General features: G+C 42.2%; 1 protein-coding gene across 6 annotated transcripts in view; it reads right to left on the reverse strand.

The window, feature by feature from the left end:
• Positions 1-6028: 6028 nt before the first annotated feature.
• LOC121859149 (chitin deacetylase 1-like) overlaps positions 6029-26491 on the reverse strand; it is a 34084-nt gene continuing 13621 nt past the window's right edge. The window contains exons 4-8 of one of the 6 annotated variants that reach the window (XM_042355880.1): positions 26210-26309; positions 23047-23135; positions 22616-22845; positions 20112-20985; positions 17093-17198 (exon numbers count right to left, since the gene is read on the reverse strand). In XM_042355880.1, coding sequence (XP_042211814.1) covers positions 20154-20985; positions 22616-22845; positions 23047-23135; positions 26210-26309 — 1251 coding nt within the window. In that variant the 3' untranslated portion in view covers positions 17093-17198; positions 20112-20153. Of the gene's footprint in view, positions 7080-10827; positions 12139-13080; positions 14365-15870; positions 17199-20111; positions 20986-22615; positions 22846-23046; positions 23136-26209; positions 26310-26491 lie in introns of those variants that run through there. The other 5 variants (XM_042355885.1, XM_042355884.1, XM_042355883.1 and 2 more) reach the window with 5 other exon arrangements.

Genomic DNA, 26491 nt, shown 5'->3' on the forward strand with positions numbered 1-26491 from the left:
TTCAACATTAACCGTACCAAGATCATGGTTATGCACATTGACCTCACTGTCAACCATGTTCTACCTCCTGCCGTCTCTCTAAGCCCCAACACCAACCCACCAGCCTCCTCTGCAGGATTACACACGATTAACCAAGCCTGGAAGAACACGGTATCACTATCACCAAATCCGCTGCCTATTGTCTCCACATTCTTCGTCGACTTAACTCTTCACATTTACTGCGTTGGAACTTAAGAATATGTGAACAATTCTCCTACAATATTTCTTAACTTCGAGTACGTGTTCCCTTCTGTTCCAACTGTAACACAACAGTATGCAAAATTATCCCCCATCCTCCTTACACCACCAGACCTCATCCGTCAGTCTAGGACAAAGATGCTGCACCACCGTCTTCCACCAAAGATTCCTCACCCATGAATTTCCTCACACACACACACACACACATCTGATTTATCACTACTAACACTACCACAACCATCACTGCTGTCATCCCTTCTACCACCAGTAATACTATATCACCACGACAATCATAAGAACATAAGAACATAAGAAAATAAGGAGTCTGCAATAAGCCGGTTGGCCTGTGCATGGCAGCTCCTGTCGAGAGTTACTACCACTCTCTATCATCCATGAATCTATCTAGCCTCCTTTTGAAACTTTCCAGAGTTCCAGCACTTACTACAAAGTTGGTTAGCTTGTTCCACTCGTCCACCACCCTATTTGTGAACCAGTTTCTTCCTATCTCCCTCCTAAACCTAAACTTATCCAACTTGAATCCGTTGCTCCGAGTCCTATCCTGCTCGGATATTATAAGAACTTTATCTATATCTCCTTTATAGATTCCTTTCACCCACTTAAATACTTCTATCATATCTCCCCGCACTCTTCGTCTTTCTAGGAAATGCAAGTTTAGTTTCTTTAACCTATCCTGATATGGAAGGTTTCTAAGTCCCGGAATCATTTTCGTCATTCTTCGCTGCACCGACTCTAGTGAATTGATATCCATTCTATAATAGGGGCACCAGAAATGAACCACATAATCGAGGTGCGGCCTGACTAGCGCAAGATATAGTTGCAATAAGATCTCTGCACTCTTATTACTTACACTTCTAGATATAAAACCCAATACTCTGTTTGCCAATATTGGCCTCACTAACAACACTACTATCACATCCACTAGTATTACTACCACACATTACAACCACTAGTATTACTACCACAATAAATATCACCACTACCACTATTACTACTAGCACCATCATGTCCTTACCTCCATCAACCCCCTTTCACTCTCTTCCTACCACCACCACCACCACCACCACCACCACCACCACCATTCTACCGGCAGTTATAGGTGTGTGCGTGTGTGTGTGGATTGATAAATTATTATTTTTGTCTTCCTGTAATAGCTAGTTAAATAAAATTGTTGGGAATTAATATTGGGTTAGGTTAGGTAAGGTTACGTTGGGTGGGGATAGATTAATTTCTCATCAGTGATTTTTCGGTTTAATATTACAACCTCCTTTTATTCAGCTGTATAATGACTAACATTATAGACAGAAAGTAACGTATAATCATAGTACTCGTGTAGCCTCACCATAGGTTTAACAGGAAGGCTCTAATTTGGTCATGTTTAATAAATTCCAGGTGAGATATATCAACCTAATACTAACTACCTGAAATTAATCACATACAGCGTAGTGTCAATTTTGATTTTCTAAGTTCATTATTTTTTTTTCTCTAGATTTTCACCTGACGGCCAACAGCTTAATTAACCTCTAGGGTCATATGTACGAGCAAAAAAAAAAAAAAAAAAAAACCCTCAAGGTGTTATATACTTTCGCTCTCCGTGTGTATGTCTGTCTTTTCGGGAGTTGTAATTAAGTGAGGTGGGGTAAGCTAGATGGCATTGAATTCCGACCAAATTTGGCAGGTGGATATTAAACAGACGGGTTCAGTACTTGTTTCTTCTACCTTGGATGTGTCAGACGGGTCAAATAATACAGTAGTAGTCGTTGTGTGTGTGTGTGTGTGTGTGTGTGTGTGTCTTTTTTGTTGATCTCTGTCTATTTCTATATCTGTCTCTTTCTCCCTTCCCTTCCCTTCCCTTCCCTGTCCTCTACCCACCACAGGCCAGGCCAAAGCTCACCAACCACCGCTGTACGCCACTACTCCTTTCACTGCCACCCACTGTTACCACCTCCTCCTCATCTCCATACCTTACCAATACCCGCCAAAAACTAACCATTAACCAACCACAAGAATTTTATTTATTTTCTAAACCACAAACATAATATTCTTGAAGGAGTTGATGTTATTGGGAGTTTAGTTTTAGGAATTAGGAGAGAACGGATGGTTGAAAGTGGGGGGTTTTTGAGGTGGAAGGTTTCAGCCTGATTTGGCAACCTGGGATCACAGGTCAGGGGTTGAAGGATGCGCTTGTGGATACCTGGGAGTAAAAATAAATATGACGATGTCTTTCTCTATCTCTATACCTCATTATCTCTCTCTCTCTCTCTCTCTCTCTCTCTCTCTCTCTCTCTCTCTCTCTCTCTCTCTCTCTCTCTCAAGATCTTATATCTATTCATTGATAGGTTTGGTCGCCTGTCTCTCTGTCTCTGTCTATCTGTCTACCCGTCTCTAGTTCTCTGTCTCTGTCTATCTGTCTACCCGTCTCTAGTTCTCTGTCTCTGTCTATTTGTCTGTGTTCCTCATGTCTGTTTTTCTTTCATTGCCTTTATCTGTCTATTAATATGTTTAGTTCTCTCTGTCTCCCTCATCTCCATCTGTCTACCTTGTCTGCCGGTCTCTTTGTTTGCCGGTCTCCTTGTCTGCCGGTCTCCTTGTCTGCCGGTCTCCTTGTCTGCCGGTCTCCTTGTCTGCCGGTCTCCTTGTCTGCCGGTCTCCTTGTCTGCCGGTCTCCTTGTCTATTTGTCTATCGGTCTCTCTTTTTATCCCAACATAGTAAAAATAATTTATTTAGACAAGGATAGGTTAGACTAGACTAGGCTAGACAAGGCTGCATTAGGTAACAGACGAGGTAGGATAGACAAAATTGGCGGAGGTGGGCAAGAGTGGGCCAGAACTTTCAGAGGTGGGCAGGAGTAGGCCAGAACTTTCAGAGGTGGGCAGGAGTAGGCTAGAAATCTCAGCATGTTGAGGATGAACAGGGTGGGTTAAAACTTGGCTGGGGTGGGTTAGAACTGGCCGAGGTGGGCAGGGGTGGGCTGGTACCAAGAATCTAGACATTTGACTTTCTCCTGTCCTGGGTAGCGAGTAAGCAGGGGGAGGTACGTAGCTCCTGGGCGCCTGCCTCCCACCACCACCATTACTACCTACACCACCACCACCAGTACCTCCACTACTACCTGCACCACTATCTCTACCTACACATCCACCACCACTACCTACACCTCCACTAGCTCCACCACCACCACTACCTCTACCACTACCTCCATCACCACCACTCTCCACCACCACTCTCCCCACCCTACTACCTCCCACCACCACTACTACCTCCCACCACTACCTCCACTACCACTACCACCACCACTATCTACACCTCCACCACTACCTCCCCTACCACTACTCCACACACTACACTCACCACTACCCTCTACCACTACCTCCACCACTACCTCCTACCACTACCACCACCACAATATCTACACCACCACTACCTACCACCACCACTAGATCACCATTACCTACACCTCCACCAATACCTACACACGCCACCACTACCACAACCGCCACCACTACGTCACACCACCAATACCTCCTACCACCAATGCCTCTACCACCAATATCACCATCACCTCCACCACTGCCTACACTTCCACCACCACCACCACCTCTACCACCTACTACCTACACCTCCACCATCACCGCCCTGCTCCACTACCACCACACTACCTACACCTCCACCTACCACCACCACTACCTACACCTCCACCATCACCTCCACTACCTACACTTCCACCACCACCTCTACCACCACCTACCTACACCTCCTATCCCCACCACTTCCTACTCCTACCACCATCACTACCTACACCTCCACCACACCACCACTACCACCACCACCTACACCTCCCACCACCTACCCACCACCTACACCTCCCCACCCACACACCACCTACCTCCCACTACCACCACCACTACCACCACCACTACCTACACCTCCACCACTACCACCATCACTACCTACACCTCCGCCACCACCATCACCACTACCACCACCACTACCTACACCACCACCACTACCTACATGTTTTGGTTCAGTAAAAATATCACGATTGTATATCAAGGCCTTATCTCAGTCTATATTAAGCCTGAAATATAAAAGTGGAGATAGACTAACTCTTTTATAGCTAAGGAGAAAGTAGAGTTCCTTTCTTTCATTTTCTTTTCTTTTTTAATTAATCGCTGGATGGCTATTCAGATTTGCCCCCATGCAGCGCTCTTGGCTAGTTTATTGGGCACCCCCTTACATCCTGTGCAAGGCTGAGGGCAACAGGTAAACATTTTAAGTTAATGTTTGTTAGATCAGATTGTTTATTAGTGATTAATGTCATGACCTTAATGAACCAATTACTGTAAGTGTATATGCATCGGTATAATGTGTGTGTGTGTGTGTGTGTGTGTGTGTGTGTGTGTGTGTGTGTGTGTGTGTGTGTGTGTGTGTGTGTGTATGAAAGATATAATATGTGTAAGTAATGTAAAAGATGTGGTAAAGGTTGTTGTAAATGAGGAAGTGAGATCATGTTGTTAATTGATGCAAAAGACTGTGTAAATAAACGTTATTCTCTCTCTCTCTCTCTCTCTCTCTCTCTCTCTCTCTCCGTCTCTCTGTCTATTTTTTCTGTCTTCTTTGTCTTTTTATTTCTTTGTGTTTCTCCTCTCTGTCTCTTTATCTGTCTTTCCTTTCTGTGTCTTTCTTTACCTGTGTCTTCTCTGTTTTTCTTTCTTTTTTTCTGGCTCTTCTCTCTCTATCTGTCTCTCCTACCTTCATCTCTTTATTATAACTGTATCTCTTCCCCCATTTATTTATTTCCCCTATCTCTCCTACTTTATTTACGCTTCTCTTTATCTCCCTTCTTCTCTTTCATTTCATATTTATCTTCCCCCTTAGTATGTCTCCTTTTTCTATGTCTCATCTTTGTTTACCAGATCTCTTCTTCTCTCCCCACCCCTTCAGAGAGACACAGCTACGGAGAGTTATGTTACTGCGAGATAGAGATAAGGAGATATTGAAAGGAGAGAGAGACAGATTTAGAGAGTAGAGATTGAGACACATTATGAGGAGGGACAGAGAGAGATTGAGAAAGGAGATAGAGAGAGGAGAGACTTATCTAGAGAGAGGTAAGAAGGGGAAGAGAGAGAGAGAAGGGGGGGGGGAGGAGAAGGTCTGTTTCAGCAGCTCCTGTACTGTGTCTGTTATCACAAAGTAAAAAAAGTCTTTTCTAAATTGAATATCATAGAAAATCACGTCTCGTTATCACTGCATCTCGTCATCACCGTCTTGTTAACACTGCATCTCGTTATCACTGCATCTCGTCATCACCGTCTTGTTAACACTGCATCTCGTTATCACTGCATCTCGTCATTGCATCTCGTTATCACTGCATCTCGTTATCACTGCATCTCGTTATCACTGCATCTCGTCATTGCATCTCGTTATCACTGCATCTCGTTATCACTGCATCTCGTTATTACTGCATCTCGTCATTGCATCTCGTTATCATTGCATCTCGTTATCACTGCATCTCGTTATCATAGCGAGAATTTATTTTCACCCGTGTATTAGAGTTTGTTATGGGTTAGTCAGTTTACCTCCTGCACCTCGCATGTAGCCAGTTACCTAAGGGTTCTGTGGCGCAGTGTCCTCAGTGAACAGTGATGTACTGTACGTGCTAGTCATCGTAGTACCAGACAGAATAACAGCTTTAGAGAATTTAAATGGAAATAACGCCCAGTTCAAGAGTTGCAGGCAAAGGGTATCTTTGTTTGTATGTAAGTAAAAGTATTTTGACAAAAAAAGATTTTATTTTGTAACATAAAACATTAAAAAGTAATAACAAGTGACACACGTTATCACAGCTAGGTAAAACTTATGTCTTGAGAAGTATAGTAGTGACAACTGACCCGCCATGCCGTACTAACAATAATATAATAATGTCCATCTGGGCCAGGTCGAAGCTTACCTAAACAGTGTTGTATAAATAATAAACAATAACATAGATGCTTAAAAGTATCCTTTGCCCAAAGGATCCTTAAGCCAGGGGTACTTGTTGGGGCAGCTCATACAGGTGGTGAGGTGCACCGTCTCGCCCGGCAGCTCGTCGGTATTCAGCCCACAGCTGGGGACGCCGTGACAGAAGGGAGGGCCTTTGGGGTCGCAAGACTCCCTCCAGGGTTCATAGTTCTCCAGCTGGTTAAGGGGTCGAGGATCCTGCATCCACTGGAGCACCTGCGTCATGGTAACGAAGTATACGTCCTTATTGGCGGCCAGTGTGTCGTCCAGCCAGGCTAGAAAAGCGTTCAGGATCTCCGGGTTGTTCTTGAGGAAGGCAGAGTGGAAGTAGAGACCAAGAGGAGCGCGGTTGGTGAGGTAGTGACGATCAAAGTTGTTTTGGAGGAAGTTGTAGAACTGTTCTGTAGTGGGTTGGCTAGAGAAGCAGGAGTCTATTATAGCACAGCCAGGCAGTTGGTTTTCGACGGTTGGTTCGTCGCGACGGTCCAGCTCATTTATGACCATCTCCCATACAGGGAAGGAGCGAGTTGGGCACTGTTGGTTGTTGCCTTGGCAGAAGTGCGGCATGCGGTAGTAGAGGGTATAGGGCCACAGAGGCGGGTTCTGCAGAGGCGCCATCATTGTAGAGTCGTACAGTAATTGGACCTTCTCCATCATCCGGAACTGGTTGTTGCCGCCAACACGAAGGAATGGTGCTCGCATACCGATAACAGAGTTGTCGGTGATGTTAGCAAAGTGATCGATGATTCTGCGTGTTCCTTCCATCTCCTGTTCCAGTTCCTCCACAGAAGCTGTGCTCCAAAAAGTCTCATTGTTGCGATGGCTGAGGGAACCAAGACGAAACATTCTTATAACCAGTGGAAAAAAAGCGGGTAGAGTTGAGAGAAATATGTTAATATAATGAATGGTGCCTTAAGCGTGCTACTGTCTTACTGCCTCAGGGAGGTTCTCTCTTCATCTGACAATGTCCCGGTTTTATTCCCTGTGATCCACTTAATAATTGATTCATCCGCTGATATACATATTTATCTACCCTCTATATATCTACTTATCAGTCCCAGGGTAGGTGTCGCTATCCGCTCTAATATCCCTGGTTAACATGCTTGTGACGCCTAATAATAAAGTTTGCTCAACAGTCAGTGAATTGTTGCTGATAACTGTTAACAGAGAATGGAAGACTAAAGAGTCATTTTTCCTCAAAGAAAGAAAGGAAGTAAGAGGAGTTAGTCCCAATTCAAAGAGAGCATTTGGGAATTGCTGAATAAAACTTCTTAAATCCAGTCTAGTTATTACATACTGGTACGGTTATCAGATGTTTCCGGTTAAAAGAATATAATTTCGAAATGTGGTTACACAGTCCACAGAACATTATAGTAGGGCTAAAACGATACCATCCACAGGTATAGTGTGTTACGTGTCCGCTAGGTGATGTTACACTCTCACAGTCAACTCTACAGTACAGTGAAGTGTACTCACCTACACCTGTCTCGGCGGTAAATTTATATCGAAGTATTTTTTTTTTAGGCCATTAAAACAATAATAACCAGCCTATGTGTTCCATCTCTTTGCTGCGAGTTCTTGTCTCTCTTCCTGGTTGACTGCCAATTATATCATCATCCTATTGTTCTATCCTTGCGCAGTAATGGAGGTTCTTATATCTCATGTGTACTTTTTTTTTCGTTTTCTGAAATGTTTTCCATGTTCTTTCTGTGATCACCTGTACTGTATGTTTCCGGGAAGGTGAGGAAACGTGTCTCCATAATGTCTAATTAGTCTTTGAGATTTTGAGGTTTATTCGATCACAAATATAATATATTTTGTTTTCTTTACTGTGGGTTTCAAAATGGCCTCTAAAACAACAAAAATTCCACCAAAATTCACCTCTGGGAGATCTGGCTAAATTGCAGAAATCCAATATGGCCGCCACATTTCTTCCGCGTAAGAATTATTGCCTTATATTAGGTGAGCTGTTTGAGTAGTGTTAATAATACTCTTAATATTGTTTCGTGGGACATGGAAGCTGTGCCAGTAAATCACCTTCATTAAAACCCTTCATTTACAATGGCAGAAAACAAGAATATTACTCCACCGTGAGATAATTTGCTTCATCATAATATACTGTATATTAAATTTTCGTAAATATCGTGCCAACTAAATATTTCTAATTATCTGGTTTAATGTATGATCATTACGATCAGCAATTGCATATGTTGTATCTAGCATCAGATATCATGATCAATCTACTGATGTTCTTATGTTATTCATAGTTTTATAATGAGGACTTCGTTCATCACACTTCACACATGCAGAAGAACACTCGAGATCTCCGGAACATCTAACTGTAGAACACCTCATTAATTCCAGGAGAGACTTTGTTGCCACCTTTGACGGTGATGATAAAAAAATTAGTTTTACCTTGCATAACCGCCATCTCCATTTTCATGGCTGAAGGCTATGGTAATGTGCTGCAAGTAAAAAAGCTCTTGACCCTTCGTCAAGGCCACCACTGTCCTTGGTTGTAGTGGGAACATAGACATATAACTCGGCAAAGAGAGGAACCAATACTTGTTTGGCTGACTAAAATTTTTGGAATTATTTGATTTGATTAATTTCAATACCTTATTTACACACATATGCTTTACGGGTAGTGTGAATATACCACACTGTTTATCATCCTCCTGGGCAGAGTCGACCATCTTCACCTCCGTAACTTCAAAGATAAGGACCCAGTCACAGCTGAGTGAACTAGGGATGCCCTGTGCGTGAACCAGTGTGCCTTAGGATAGAGGGCGAGCGCTGTATCCTTTTGGTTGCAGCACCCTTCCTTCTTAGTGAAGTGACCCTAAAAGTTGCAAATCCTTATTTCTGTGTTAGGCACCGCGTTTAAATGATACGTATCATTCTCATATAAAAATGACGAGCGATAAAAACTCTCACAATACTGCTAGCTGGGGTACTAATAAATACTACTACTGTACACTCTCTCTTTGAGGAGGCTTAGGTTGCTGACTCAGTGAATAGTGTGGGAGTAAATCAGTCAATCTGCTGTTCACTCGTCATAACACGACTGTCCCGAATCAATAAGAGACCGGACCAGAAGTAAACAGTCACCCTGGCCTTGGTATGCTCCCAAACGGGTCCCTTCTGACTCTTCTCAATTCTAGATTTTTGCCAGATTTGTGACTACAGCCCAATGACTCCAGATTTTGCTGTTTAGCAAAGACGGTATGATACAATTATTTGAAAATGAGTCATCTACAAAAGAATAGATTTAATTTTAATTTTCGAAAACTAAAACTTGCTAGATGGTTTTCAGTATTTTCGATCTGTAGAGAAACCCACAGGTGGGCTCAGTGGTGAAGGACTCCACGTTTGGCTGATTATGCCGTAAGACAGACAGCACGAACCTACCCAGACTAATCTAATTTAAATCTTAAGTAATTTTTTGTTACGTATATTTTACTTTGGATAAGTTGGGTTAAACATAAATCACCTGTGCGTGCCGGGACTCGATCCCGAACCGCAAAGTTTGTCAGTCAAACAACCATTCACTGGACTACAATTGGCTTTTAACTTGTAACTGTGTGCCTGATGGTTAAAGCAGACCCTTCACACACGGGTCCTAGAGAGCATTTTAATAAAATTCCTAGCACAAAGTTGTGGGTGTTGGACCTTGAGTTACAAGTGAGCAGCTAAGGAGTGGTAGCCTTTAGTCCATTGTGTTCCAATAAGTGGATTGCTGCCTCGCTGCAAATCTTGGTGGTCCGGGTTTGAATCACTGCATGCACAGGTGAATTTTTTTACATGTATTTACCTGTGTGCATTACAGGTTCTCATATAGGTAAGATTGTTTTGTCGTGTTAATTGTCAGAAATGAAACTACGTTCACCATCGGCCTATCGAGCAGCTGTCGTGTTTATATGTAAAATTTCTTAAAGACTAAAAATACCGTACAAATTAAAATTTAAGTTAATTTTTTCATAGAAAAAATCAAAAAATTTATTAACCACAGGCGTCGCTATACATCTTTATACCGAGAATAGTTATCGGTCTTGTGTTGAGAAGTGTGAGGCGTCTTGGATACAGTGTACTGTACTTTAAGCCAAGTGTTCAACTCACCTTCTTTCATTAACGTAGGTTAATCAATTGAACATATGATTACATTTGCATGTCGTCTACATCTCCCAGAACATGAGTGATAAAAATATTAGTGAGTGATGCCCCACCCTGGTCCGCTACAACTTACGTGAGCGTATTTTACACTTGTGTCCAGGGAACATAGAGCCACTCGACAGTGTCTCTGTTTAAGACAATTCAGTTAAAGAAAATCATTATCTAAATCAACTTTTTTAAGCTTTATAAATCTCACTAAATAGTAAACTCATTACAGCTCGCCCTTTATATACATTAGAGTACTATAGTACTTCTCATTTCGGGGGATATACACAGAAACAGTTAAAACAAACTTAACAATGGAAATACTGCCCGGAGAAAGTGAGTCCCACAGGCATGACTGCCCGTTAGGGAATATGGATACTAAACACCGTTTATAATCAGTAAATGAAACAATATTGAGGAATAATGGTTTTATTGGGTAACATAAAACATAATATTGAAGTAAAAACAAGTGACGCTATAACTCTATACGATGATCACAGCTGGTAAAACCTTAGTTGTTTTGGGGCAGCAGCGGCCAAGTAGAGGGCGACCAAAGGAAGAGGGAAGGGCGCCTCCAGCTACAATAAATACGAAGAGGGTCGTCGTGGATGGCCAGATAAGGGATGATCCACGGGGGAAGAGGGAAGGTTTAGCGATCCTGGCTTGATCCCCACAACGATACATCGGTTAGTCTTGGTTTTATGCCTAGGAAACGGCTTCACGCGCCATTGCCTGATAGGCGACACTCCATCCGAAACGCGACGACGCTTGCCTGGACACAATCATGTACAAATTATAAAACAATATTTACAACGATGAAACAGCACCCTGGGAGAGGGGCCCGGCTGACCTAGGAGGGTAGGCCATAATAGTATGGCGCCAAAGTTGGAGTTTAGAAGAATCCATCACCCTTAGGATCATTTAGCCAGGGGTACTTGTTGGGGCAGCGCATACATGTGTTGAGGCGCACCGTCTGGCCCGGCAGTTCGTCAGAGCTCAGTTCACAGTTGGTGCCGCCGTAGCAGAAGGGAGGGCCTTGGGGGTCGCACTTCTCCCTCCAGGGTTCATAGTTCACCAACTGGCTATTTGGTCTTGGATCCTGCATCCACTGGATCACCTGCGTCATGGTGACGAAGTACACGTCCTTGTTGGAGGCCAGTGTGTCATCCAGCCAGATTAGGAAGGCGTCAAGGATATCTGGGTTGTTCTTGAGGAAGGCAGACTGGAAGTAGAGACCAAGAGGAGCGCGGTTGGTGAGGTAGTGACGATCTAAGTTGCTCTGGAGGAAGTTGTAGAATTGATCAGCGTAGGGCTTGCTGGAGAAACAAGAGTCGACCATAGCACAGCCGGGCAGCTCCTCCTCGAGGGTTGGCTCTTCGCGGCGGTCCATCTCGTTCATGACCATCTCCCACACAGCAAAGGAGCGAGTTGGGCAGTTCTGGTTGTTACCGTGGCAGGCGTGCGGCATGCGGTAGTAGAGGGTATAGGGCCAAAGTGGTGGGCTTTGCATGGGCGCCACGATGGTTGAATCGTACAGGAAAGCATTTTTCTCCATCATTCTGAACTGGTTGTTGCCGCCTACACGCATGAACGGGGCTCGTACGCCGATGACAGAGTTATCGGTGATGTTGGCAAAGCTTTCGATGGCAATGCGCCCTCCAGCTATCTCTCGCTCCCACTTGTCCTCGCTTGTTGTACTCCAGTAGGTCTCATTATCGCTGTGGCTGAGGGAATCAATGTGAGAAACATCAGTATAGGTAGGGGATGAGGAGCTGGATATACTTAAGAATGTGTTCTTTTTTAAGTGTCTACATTCTTTCTACCCCTGGTCTATGTTAATTCATTTATCAACTTACCAGGACATCAATTTATTTACCTGGCTAGATACCTGTGTTACCAACATCTCCACCTTCTAGGAAGAAGAATTATACATCCCTCTACATGTGTACATATTTAGCATTATCTCTGCCTCTTTCTCTTTGTGTATATATATATATATATATATATATATATATATATATATATATATATATATATATATATATATATATATATATATATATATATATATATATATATATATATATATATATATATACATACATACATACATACATATCGTAAGCCATCCCTCAGTATGCAGTAGAGTACACCCTACTAAGTCATCTCACTTGAAATAGGTGTCACACGAGGTGATTAAGCTAAAACAATTAGGCACCGTAATCAGTCACTCTATACTATAATTCCCACTAATGCCAGAGCGAGAATCCGGTATCCTTGAAATGATATATGCAACACGGCAGGGATGGCTTGGAGTCATTTCTCCTTGGACAGAGAGATCAATATAGAGATGGTGAGAGGGAGGAGGAAGAGGACTTGTACTCTTTAGTACTAAAAGAAAAGTTTATGGTTGTGTCATCAGAAGGTTGTCATGGGGTATCTGGTTTAGGCTTCTAGGATACAATACAAATACACCCAATGCAAAATTATGTCATGCATTAGCTTCCACTAATAATAGTGACTTAGATAATCATCCATATGGTACATGTTATAATATGTGCTGTACTAATCTTAGAAATAGTGTATAGATCAGTAATATCAGGAGAAGGTAGACACCCAGTTTAAGTCATAAGGCATATGCATGTAGAAGTAAATAAAAGAGAAAAAAGAATAATGGTTTTATTGGGAAATATAATTTGGAAGGAAGGTTTTTTATATCAAGGTCATCACATGAAGGTAAAATTAAGATGTGCAGGGGTAGTATTGATCACTTAGGAGGACCGGTGGTATGAGCGACCAAAGGAAGAGGAAAGTGTGCCTTCAGCTTCAATAAATATGAAGGGGGGGGGGCATCGTTGGTAACCTGCTCGGGGGTTAATAGCCACAACTCGATCCCGGCCGCGGGACCTGCCCTGGCATTTTCTGGCACCATGCCTTGGCAGCGGCCCCATACGCCTCGAACTAACAAACAAATATCTATGTGAAACATGACGACGTTTAGTCATAATCATGTACAAGTTATAAAACAATATCTACAGAGAAAGAACTACACCAAGGGGCAGGGGGCCTGGCTCACCCAGGAGGGTAGGCCTTAGTACTATGGCGGTAGTGAAGGAGTTTAGAAGAATCCATCACCCCGAGGATCCAATAGCCAGGGGTACTTGTTGGGGCAGCGCATACATGTGTTGAGGCGCACCGTCTGGCCCGGCAGTTCGTCAGTGCTCAGTTCACAGTTGGTGCCGCCGTAGCAGAAAGGAGCGCCTTTGGGGTTACAATTATCCCTCCAGGGTTCATAGTTCTGCAGCTGGTTAAGGGGTCGAGGATCCTGCATCCACTGGATCACCTGCGTCATGGTAACGAAGTACACGTCCTTGTTTGAGGCCAGTGTGTCATCCAGCCAGATTAGGAAGGCGTCCAGGATCTCTGGGTTGTTCTTGAGGAAGGCAGAGTGGAAGTAGAGACCAAAAGGAGCGCGGTTGGTGAGGTAGTGACGATCAAAATTTTTCTGGAGGAAGTTGTAGAACTCTTCGGAGGTGGGCTTGCTGGAGAAGCAAGAGTCGACCATAGCACAGCCGGGTAAGTCACCATGGATGGCGAATTCTCCGCGGCGGTCCATCTCGTTCATGACCATCTCCCACACAGCAAAGGAGCGAGTTGGGCAGTTCTGGAGGTTACCGTGGCAGGCGTGCGGCATGCGGTAGTAGAGTGTATAGGGCCAAAGTGGTGTTTTTCGTAAGGGAGCCGAGATGGTGGAGTCGTACAGGAAGGTGTTCTTCTCCATCATTTTGAACTGGTTGTTACCACCCACACGCAGGAACGGGGCTCGCAGGCCTATGACGGAGTTATCGGTGATATTGCCGAAACGCTCAAGGATGACACGTGTTCCAGCCATTTCTTGTTCCCACTCGTCCACAGAAGCCGTGCTCCAGAAAGTCTCATTGGTGCGATGGCTGAGGGAACCAAGACGAAACATTGTTTTAACCAGTGGAAAGGAAGGTCGTGGGAACTACAGAAACATCAGTTCATCTGAATAATTGTTATTTCTGTATTTCTACTCTACACTTGTGTTAGTTTCTGACGAAGTACTGTACGTTCATCTGATTGTGTGCCACATTTGTGCCCTCAACCTGGAGGCGTCATTCGTCAGTGTGTGTGTGTGTGTGTGTGTGTGTGTGTGTGTGTGTGTGTGTGTGTGTGTGTGTGTGTGTGTGTGTGCTTATATGGTAAAGTTGTCTTTTGCGTTTAAATCAAGGTACCCCTTTTGCTCTCGGCGAGGAGGTAAAGCTAGCCATCATTAAACTCTGCCTCAATTGAACTAAAACTGCCCGTTGGTCATTGCCAAAATTTCTGTTTGTTACAGATAAAAGCAGGCATAGTTCAGCAGTGTTTGTTTAAATTTACGAGAGAACGCGTGTCGTGTGGAAGTAATGAGGTACCTAATATAACCCTGAAAATTGCTTTAAACACACACACACACATATATATATATATATATATATATATATATATATATATATATATATATATATATATATATATATATATATATATATATATATATATATATATATATATATATATATATATATATATATATATATATATATAGGCTGAGCCAAAAGTCTTCATACATAGGCAAAATGATCACTTTATTATGCGATCACTTGTAAGTCACAAAATATGCTCTATGTGGCCACCATTACATTTCAGCAAGATGGGGTGCCACCCCATTACGGTATCCTCGTGTGCCAGTGGCTGGATCAGAAGTTTCTGGCTCACTGGATTCGCCACCGTGGTTCCGTGTGAATGGAGACTTTTGACTCACCTTGTGTACAGTATATAATATATATATATATATATATATATATATATATATATATATATATATATATATATATATATATATATATATATATATATATATATATATATATATATATATATATATATATATATATATATATATGTGTGTGTGTGTGTGTGTGTGTGTGTGTAACAATAGTTATACTGTATATTATTTAGCGTCGGAAGGATTGCCCAATTACTGCTATTCAGATAAAGTGGCCGATGACTTAAGACAGAGAGGAAAAGTGAACGACAGATAAAGGAGAAGGGGGAATATGTGTTGCTGTGTTTTAAGAACCTTAAGAAACTTTTTCAGGTTTTCTTGAGACGTTTGGTACGATGTATTGAACTCTAACTTATAGGACACAATGTTCCACTCTACAGTACAACATGTCTGATAATTTATGTACAATAGTTTCCTAGCGTGGTTTACAAGATATATATATATATATATATATATATATATATATATATATATATATATATATATATATATATATATATATATATATATATATATATATATATATATATATATATATATATATATATATATATATATATATATATATTTAATTTTTTTATGTATGTATTTGTTAATAAAAGTGTTCTGAGGAATAATGGTTTTATTGAGTAACATAAAACATAATATGGAAGGTAAAAACAAGTGACGCTAAAATTCTAGACGATCAAAACAACTGGTAAACCCTCAGATGTAAGTGGGTTGTAGCAGCCACCTTAGAGGACCGATGGTGTGGGCGACCACAGGAAGAGGGAAGGGCGCCTCCATCTCCAATAAATATGAAGGGGCCCCCCATGGGTAACCCTCTAGGGGACGTGACCCACTATGGGCAGGGTTTTTTTGAAACCCCGGCATTTTCCTGCAGCTAGACTTTTTACGGCTTGTTGTTGTGCTGCGTTGAGCAGTAGGTCCTCACCCCTCGGCCTGACAGGCATATGTCCGTCTTGAATGCGAAAACGTTTGCCTAGACACAATCATGTACAAATTATAAAACAATATTTACATGGATGAAACTGCACCCAGGAAAAGGGGAACTGGCTCACCCAGGAGGGTAGGCCTTAGTAGTATGGCGGTAGTGAAGGAGTTTAGAAGAATCCATCACCCCGAGGATCCTTTAGCCAGGGGTACTTGTTGGGGCAGCGCATACATGTGTTGAGGCGCACCGTCTGGCCCGGCAGTTCGTCAGAGCTCAGTTCACAGTTGGTGCCGCCGTAGCAGAAGGGAGGGCCTTGGGGGTCGCACTTCTCCCTCCAGGGTTCATAGTTCACCAACTGGCTAGTGGGTCTTGGATCCTGCATCCACTGAATCACCTGCGTCATGGTAACGAAGTACACGTCCTTGTTTGAGGCCAGTGTGTCATCCAGCCAGATTAGGAAGGCGTCCAGGATCTCTGGGTTGTTCTTGAGGAAGGCAGACTGGAAGTAGAGACCAAGAGGAGCGCGGTTGGTGAGGTAGTGACGATCGAAGTTGTTCTGGAGGAAGTTGTAGAACTGGTTAGCGGTGGGCTTGCTGGAGAAGCAAGAGTCGACCATAGCACAGCCGGGCAGCTCCTCCTCGAGGGTTGGCTCTTCGCGGCGGTCCATCTCGTTCATGACCATCTCCCACACAGCAAAGGAGCGAGTTGGGCAGTTCTGGTTGTTACCGTGGCAGGCGTGCGGCATGCGGTAGTAGAGGGTATAGGGCCAAAGTGGTGGGTTTTGCATGGGCGACACGATGGTTGAATCGTACAGGAAAGTATTTTTCTCCATCATTCTGAACTGGTTGTTGCCGCCTACACGCATGAACGGGGCTCGTACGCCGATGACAGAGTTATCGGTGATGTTGGCAAAGCTTTCGATGGCGATGCGCCCTCCAGCTATCTCTTGCTCCCACATATCCTCGCTTGTTGTACTCCAGTAGGTCTCATTATCGCTGTGGCTGAGGGAATCAATGTGAGAAACATCAGTATAGCTAGTGGAAGAGGAGCTTGAAAGGCTTATAGAAATGTTTGTGTATTTGTGCCCAGCATTTTTATAATTCTATTTGGCTTGGTGATGTAATTCATATATTTGTATACAAATTTACCTACATTTTTCTCGGTTTACTTGTTTATCCATCTAATTTGTATCTCACCTAGTATTTGTTTGTTTTCCACGCAGCATTTAATCACTCATACATGTGTCTGTCTGTCTCCACAAGCCTACAATATTTTGACTCCATATGTGTAGCTTGGTAATACTTCTATAGGCTTAGACGGAAAACTACGTGATTCTCCAAGATATTGTACAGATGAACCCGTGTATGGTACTGGTGAAGATCTCTTGCGCGGCCACACTGTTAAGTATTTCCCCCCTCTCCTCCCCCTCCCCGCCCTTGTTTTACAAACTTCCTAAAGTTATTTCTTATTACAAAAATAGTTGGCGGACAGACGTTTTTGAACTTGCATAAAAACAGGAGGTAAATGTTCCATACTGCGAGAACAGTTTCCAGTATTTGTTTACACATTGCGGTTGAGACTAAGGCATTAACCCGTTGTCAAAATGTGACATAAACCACGTTAACCTGACGTGACATAAACCAAGTTAACCTAACGTGACATAAACCAAGTTAACTTAACATGACATATACCACGTTAACCTGACGTGACATAAACCAAGTTAACCTAACGTGACATAAACCAAGTTAACTTAACATGACATATACCACGTTAACCTGACGTGACATAAACCACGTTAACTTAACGTGACAAACCACGTTAACCTAAAAGGACACAAGCCAGGTAAGCTTGGTTGTGTTCTTTCATAAATGAATTAATGCCGTAGTCTCACGTATCGCCACATGTTAACAACTGACTGACAGCTGCTGCTCATGTGTATATTCAACGTGTTTGTAAGTAAGCTCATTTTCGCTTTTGGTAATGTGTCCGCCACTAGTTTCTGTAAAAAAATAAAATAATTTTTAGTAATTCTGTAAAAAAAAAAAAGATGAAAATGGGGGAGAAGTAAATATTAATGACGTTGAAAAAGATCTTCAGAATTACCGAGTATTTCTTACCTATTAGTTTGAAAGTAAAAACACATAAAGGAAGCGTCACTCTGGCATTCTTTCGTCGATTTTTTTTGTCATCTTTCGGAAAATCGTAAAACTGACGAAGAAGGTGCAGGAATTCTACGCCTTTTTTGGTGTATGGAGAGTCCTGGTGATACCAGAGACAGCGGCGCTGCCTTATCTGGTCCACCAAGAACTTCTCGGAGAGGCGTGTCCATACTTGGGAAATTATTTTATCTCTGGGCTCCATCATGTTTTTGTTATTCCCGCGTGGTCAAAATGTAAACAACAAATTAATTTGTTTTCCTTTTTAAAATCACGAAATTAAACAAAATAATGAGTACTGTTGGGAAATAGAATAATAATTACTTTATAATAATTATAGCTTTATATTTTAAGTAAAAATTGGTTTACTTTTTATAAACTATTTGCAGTATCAATTATGGATTTTGAGTTGACTCCGGTAAGTTGTCGTACTAGTTGTCAGTACAGACGGTCTGTACCGTTTGACAAACAACCAACAACAACGCGGACGATTAACGAAAAAAGTCGACAGTAATGAAAAAGTTGCCAATAGAAATGCTAGTGTGACGCCGCCTTAAGGCATCCATAAAATGCTGTTACCTTCATCTGCGCCAACTGTGTACACTCCTTTGGCGCCCCGTTGAATTAAAAGAAAACATCAGTGAACCATACAGGAACAAAATACTGAACATTGTTACCATAGGTGAATTAAACCTTTATTGCAACGGTCAGTGTTTCATATCAGTTAAAATTAGACATAGTGATGGTTGGGTTTGATCTGCCGGAGCGCTGAAGAACGTAGACAGTTGAAGTAAGAAACACTTTGTCCTATATACAGTGTCTTGGAGCAGCTGTACCTGATAAAAAGTTTCCTCACGTTATATAATGCGCTGCTAAGTCATAAGTAAAACAGTCAGTCATCAACTTCATATAGAGATAGTCCACCAATGCCAGACCAAGATTTCTTTGGCCTCGGTAGATGTATGTAGCATTGGATATATGGCTTACAGTCACCACTCCTCTAAGGAAGAGAAAGGAGTTGGGGGGTGGGGAGGAGGAGTCACTCTAAAACCACAAAACAAAATATTCTGTCATGTCTTGAAAAGTTTGTCGCAGGTTATCTAACTCAAGCTTGTAGGAAACATTGTGGGATGTTACAACCATTGAGCGAGATGTTCCGTGTCTTAGCTTCCACTAACACTGGCTAACTGAACATTCACCCCTGTGTTGCTTGTAATCCTACGAGCCATAGTAGCCTGGGGAAGAGAAAATAAGTTTGTAAAGAACGAAGAAAACAGATATACAAAGTGAAGATATTTGGTGCGCGTTACATATATAAATAAAAAAAATACCGAGGAATAATGGTTTATTAGGTAACATTAAACATAAAGTGTACGATAAAAAAAAATACGCTATAACTGTAGACGATAACCATAGCTAGTAAAACACTAGATGTTTGTGGGTAGTAGCGGCTACCTCGGAGAACCGGTGGTGTGGGCGAGGGCGCCTCCAGCTCCAATAAATATAAAGTGGCCCGCCGTGGGTAACCTGCGGGAAGGTGACCTTCAAAGGGCAGGGTGCTAGCAACCTCGTTCGACCCCAACAACAGGGTGCCCTAATTTGTCGTGATGCTATATATGGGCAGAGGTTCTGCACGCCTCTCTAACAAACGACTATCCTTTCGCAACGGGAAGACGTTTGCACGGATAATCACGTACAAATTATAGAACGATATTTACATGGATGAAACTGCACCCAGGAAAAGGGAAACTGGCTCACCCAGGAGGGTAGGCCTTAGTAGTATGGCGGTAGTGAAGGAGTTTAGAAGAATCCATCACCCCGAGGATCATCTAGCCAGGGGTACTTGTTGGGGCAGCGCATACATGTGTTGAGGCGCACCGTCTCGCCCGGCAATTCGTCAGTGCTCAGTTCACAGTTGGTGCCGCCGTAGCAGAAGGGAGGGCCTTGGGGGTCGCACTTCTCCCTCCAGGGTTCATAGTTCACCAACTGGCTAGTGGGTCTTGGATCCTGCATCCACTGGATCACCTGCGTCATGGTAACGAAGTACACGTCCTTGTTGGAGGCTAATGTTTCATCCACCCAGTATAGGAATGCGTCCAGGATCTCCGGGTTGTTCTTGAGGAAGGCAGAGTGGAAGTAGAGACCAAGAGGAGCGCGGTTGGTGAGGTAGTGACGATCGAAATTGTTCTGGAGGAAGCCGTAGAATTGTTCAGCGGTGGGCTTGCTGGAGAAGCAAGAGTCGACCATAGCACAGCCGGGCAGCTCCTCCTCGAGGGCTGGCTCTTCGCGGCGGTCCATCTCGTTCATGACCATCTCCCACACAGCAAAGGAGCGAGTTGGGCAGTTCTGGTTGTTGCCGTGGCAGGCGTGCGGCATGCGGTAGTAGAGGGTATAGGGCCAAAGTGGTGTTTTTTCTAATGGCGCCGAGATGGTTGAATCGTACAGGAAGGTATTTTGCTCCATCATTTTGAACTGGTTGTTACCACCCACACGAAGATATGGGGCTCTCACTCCAATGACGGAGTTATCGGTGATGTTGGCGAAGCGCTCAATGACGACTCGGGCTCCACCCATCTCCCGCTCCCACTCGTCTTGACCTGCATTGCTCCAGTAAGTCTCGTTGTTGCTGTGGCTGAGGGAACCAAGACGAAACATGCTTTTAACCAGTGGAAATTTCGTAGATTCTAGAGAAATATCTGTGTATCTGATAACTGTATCTTCCACAATTTTTATCCCACTCCTCAGTTCAAGGCCTGAGACTATTATGCACATTTGATTGTGTTCTCTCCCAGCTCAAGGCCTGACACTATATGTTGATTGGTTGTGTTCTCATCATTTCTACCAAACATTAGGTAATGTGACTTATAAGTTCATCTGTATCTTGCTAGCTACGTATAGTACTATTGATACATATCAGTAATATGTGAGGCTTACTTTCTCGTCGTTAATATTTATTGATTTCCATTTAGTTTTACAGAATTTCTGAATATTATTTCTTATCACAGAAACAGGTTGCGGAAGCAGTCAGACGCCAATTTATACTTAATCATTTGGGTGCTGATAGCAGCGCCTAGTGAATTGTGAACATTTTATAGTTGTAAGAGACCACGGCATTAAGTGATGTGAGAGATGACGCTGTCTAAACTAACCTTATTTAAATGTTAGCTTTCACTTTAGTTACTTTATATAAGGTTAGTTAGCTGAATTTACAGTAATTTAGTTGGTATTATATTTCATAACTAGCTTAACGCCGTAGTCTTAAAGGCACCATTTATAAAGTCTTCTCCTTCGTCATGCTCTTCGTAAGAAAGCTTAACACGCGATTTTAAGGAAATTCAAATTCGATTTTGTCCGTTACTTGCTTCTGCATTAAGAAATAATTTTTAATAATTTCGTAAAAAAAGACGAAAACATTAAATGTTAAACCCACGAAAGAGAACCTACACATCACCTACACTTGTTTCATAAACTATATTAACAGTATTTGTATATTTGGCGAATTGACTTATTTGCCTATCTACCATTTCTCGCACATACATACACTATTTCCTGTCTCACGTAACAGAGTGCATAGATAGAGCGTGCCAAGCCGTGCGTGTCCTAGACGGTGGACTAGTTGGTTATATAATGTACACACTAATCCATGTCTCATGCTGTAGAGTGCAGAGATAATAAGAGTTTCCTAAAAGGTGCATTTCTTAGACGGTGAAGGTGTTGGTTGGTTACACTACCTCTTGTCTCCCAGGATAGAGCGCAGAGACAGTTTTCCAAGCAGTGCCTGACCTAGATGGTGGAGTACCTGGTTAAACACAGACACCATTTACTGTTTCCTATAAGAGTAGATAGATAGAGTTCCCAAGAGGTGCATATCCAGGAGTAGTTAGTCTTTCTCTCTCTCTCTCTCATACATACACAGACGCACATAGACACACACACACATGCTGTAAGTCTTGTGTCACATAAGAGAATGGATAGATAGATTTTCCCAAGGGGTGCATATCCAGGAGTAGTTAGTCTTACTTTCTCTCTCTCTTACACACAATAAGTCCAGTGTCAGTTGATAGAGTGCATAGGCAGTTTCCCAAGAGGTGCATTTCTTCACCTGAGTGCTTAGTGATCTCGTGGCCTAAGGTACATCTTCAGGATGGTAGTCTGTCTGTCTCTCTCACACACACACAGACACACACACACACACACACACACACACACACACACACACACACACACGAGCGCGCGCGCGCACCACAAACATTAATTCTTACCTAATGGAGTGGACGGCGATCTCGTGTCCCAGGCGGTGCATCTCCTGCACGGCAGAATAGTTGGTGTACTTGTGGGAAACAAAGAAGGTGGACTTGATGCTGCACTGGTTGGGGTTGAGGCGTTGGTCGAAGATCAGCTGGTACAAGTCCATGTTGTTGTTGTTGATGGCGTCGTCGAAGGTGATCGTGACCATCTGGGGCACAGTGGTCGTCTGCATGTTGTGTGGGATCTATAAGGACAACGGAGAAAGAGGGAATGGTATTAGCAATATAGTTTTGAGTTATTAGGAGGTTTTATGTATGAATCTGAGTTTTATTATTTTGACCTATGAGGACCTCGTTCACATTAAACATAACTTCAACGTAATAAATAAATCAAATGTTCATGATTTAGTGTGACCTTGCTAAGTGTGAATGGGGTTGACCCTCACCTCATTGGCATCGTTGTAACAGAAGCAGTCAGGTAGGCGGCACTCCTCAGCGTTGCAGGTCGGGGCACTGTTGGGATCACTGTTGATGTCTGCAGGAATGAGCAGCTTCAGTGAGCGGGATTGGGTAGTGGATATGGGATAGAAGAGGGTATGGATGATGGGATGAAATGGAAGGTAGAGGTGAATGTGGGTGGGGAGGGTGGATAAGCGGATGGGTGTGAAGAGAGGAGGGAGGGTGTGGGTTGGAATAAGTGGGAGGGTGGAGATGAGGATGGGTTGGGAAAAAGTGGGTGGAAATCGATTGGAGGGTGGATGGGTGTGAATAGAGGAGGGAGGATGAGAACTCTTAAGTTTATCTTACTTTACATTCTCAAAAAAAAAAAAAACTAACACATATAATTACCAAATGATATAATCCACTTTACAAAATCATCCAAAAAATATTAAATATGTTTTTACTGAATATTACAAGATTAAATTATATATATATATATATATGCTTGTATATATATATATATAGATATGCTATATGTATATATGTATAGCAACATGCTATGCTACTGCTACTGCTGTATGCTTATGCCCTTGCTTGCTGCTGCTGCTCCTTCTGCCTGCCTTATACTTGCCTTGTATGCTGCTGCCTGCCTGCTGCTGCTGCTGCTGCCAGGCCTTACTTCTTCTCCTTATATATGCTGTATATATGAATAACCCTTATATATATATATATATATATATATATATCTTTATATATATATATATATATATATATATATCTATATATATATATATACTTATATATAGATATATATATATATATATATATATATATAGATATATATATATATATATATATATATATATATATATATATACTAATATATATATATATATATATATATATATATGAGTGAAAAAAGTATATTTATTTTCCAAAGTTGATAATTGAATAATGAAGGGAATTACTTCATATTACAAAATTGATGAAGTTAGGATCTATTTCTTCTAGTTTTACCAATAGATAGTGTTGAGAGTATAGATTGTAGGCACAGTGTAATATCCAAGGAGTACTGTAAGTTGCATGCAGGAGCGTGCAACAAACACACAGAAGGAGATACAGCTGGTGTGTGTGTGTGAGGTAGTGGTAATAGAGAGACACATGGAGAAGGAATTTGAGATAGATATTATTAGGGATGGTAGATGAGATAAACAGGTGAGAGATAAACAGGTGAGAGATAAACAGGTGAGAGATAAACAGGTAGGAGATAAACAGGTGAGAGATAAACAGGTGAGAAATAAAAAGGTGAGAGATAAACAGGTGAGAGATAAACAGGTAGGAGATAAACAGGTGAGAGATAAACAGGTGAGAGATAAACAGGTAGGAGATAAACAGGTGAGAGATAAACAAGGAGATGGAAGGCCAACTAAACACTGACCTGAAATATTCTCTTCGAACAATTTCCTCGATGACGTCATGAAAAAACTTATCTTAGTGACCTTTAAGAATTCCAAACTATTTCACAATCTTCGTGTGCTCCGTATGTTTTTTTTTCTCTGTGTTTGGCGCTTTGGATTTGTGCATTTTAGTGGGTTTTTTCTTCTATGCATTTCTTTTATTTAGTTTTAGTGCATCCGGTTTAAAGCTGCTTTTATAATTACGTGTTAGGATTTTTTTTTTGTTCTTTATACTAAATCATTTTACTGTTACCATTTACCATTACAGTGCTTTAAAATGTATGTATGTATGTATGTATTTTTTTAACGCCATTCTCTTTCAGTGCAGTTATCCAAAAGTTAAATTCTTTATATTCTTACTAAATCTCTTTTATTAGTGCTGTGTATATAACTAAGGTGCTCAATATATATATATAATTTATTTATATTTTTGCTGTAATACACAAGTGTTCATATAGCTATAGTTCTTATCCTATTGATTAACCTTTAATTTCCATTCCAAGTAGCAGCTGTTTATACGTGAGATTCTTTTGTGTTTCTGTTACTTTGTGAATCGTTCCATGCAGCACTATCCTTGTTAAGTTACGTACCACACACCGTCTCATCTGATCCATCAGGACAGTCGTATGTATGTACCGTCACAAAATAGGTTCCTATCTAGACAGGTTCCGTCACCACACGCCAACATGTCGTTCTGGAGGGGAGGAAATAATAGGTGGAGGTGAATGGAGGAGGAAGAGGAGAGAGGAAAAAGGAAGAGTAGGAGAAGTGTTAAAAGTAGATATTGGGAAAAGAAGAAGGAGGTATCAGAGAGGAGAATGGAAGAAAGGCAAGAGGAAAAAGGAGAGTGGGTTCTGATAGGTGGAGAAAGAAGTGAGGGAAAGAGACATGATCAGAGGGAGGGAGGGGAAGGTAAAAAGGAGAGAGAGAGAAATAGAGAGGAAGAGGAGGAAGTAATAAAGGAGAGAGAAAGAGAGAGAATTTGACAGAATGATCCAACGCCCTGCAGCTCACGGGAAATACAGGGAAGAGTGAGAAGTAGGGGGGGGGGGAGTAGAATTATTGGAAATGTTAAGAGGCAACAAGACACTTAGAGCTGGTCAATCTAAGTCACCACGAAGATACCAAAGTCACTTAAACCAACAGTCAAGGGATTATTTTTCCAGTGGTGAATAGAGATATTAATTACACCAGTGGGATTAGTGATGAAATAAAGTGGGCATTCCAAGGGGGATTAAGATCAAGTAACTTGTCTCTGAAGTGGTTAAGTAGTGGCTAACTAATCCTTTACAAGTTACCTTAAGGTGAAAGCTGCCACCATTTTTTTGTAGTGAAGATGCTACTGGGTGGAGTTGGCGAGGGAGTAGGTTCGTGTTTCGTGTGAGTAGTTTCACCCGTGATAGATAAAAGAGTTTCACCCATAGTAAGTTACAAGTTTCACCCTTGGAAAGCCACGGATGTCAGCCTTGGTTAGTTGGTAATTCATTCTAGGAAAGCCAAAAGTTTCGCGCAAGGAGTCATGAATTTCACTCTATGTAAAAGTCAGAGGATCCACGTAAGGGAAGCCATAACCATAACCTGAGGAAACTAAGAGTAACCCCTGGAGTATCACCGAGTCAACAATCCTCGTCACTCTACAGAGGTCAGAGTTAACCATGCTTATAATGGAGTCAGTGGTGAGACTGGGCCACCAACACACGTCGGTACATACCACATGCGTTTTCGTCAGAACCATCGCTACAGTCAGCCTTCCCGTCACAGAAGAGTGTCCTGTCCATACAGGTTGTGTCACCACACGCCAAAAAGTTCTCCTGTAAATTAAGCCACAAGCCGATTGTCAGATACCTTTTCCCGCCGTTCTAAGCATGTACTACACTGTTGTTACTACGTCACTTCTACATCACTACACCGTGCCAGCACCCAGGAACACCTCAGGGTACGGGTACTCTCTTGAGAAATCCCTGGGTCTGACGTGATGGACCTTGGGGTGAAA

The sequence above is a fragment of the Homarus americanus genome, unplaced genomic scaffold (assembly GCF_018991925.1).
Source record: "Homarus americanus isolate GMGI-L3 unplaced genomic scaffold, GMGI_Hamer_2.0 scaffold50924, whole genome shotgun sequence".
In the NCBI taxonomy this organism is placed as follows: Eukaryota; Metazoa; Arthropoda; class Malacostraca; order Decapoda; family Nephropidae; genus Homarus; species Homarus americanus.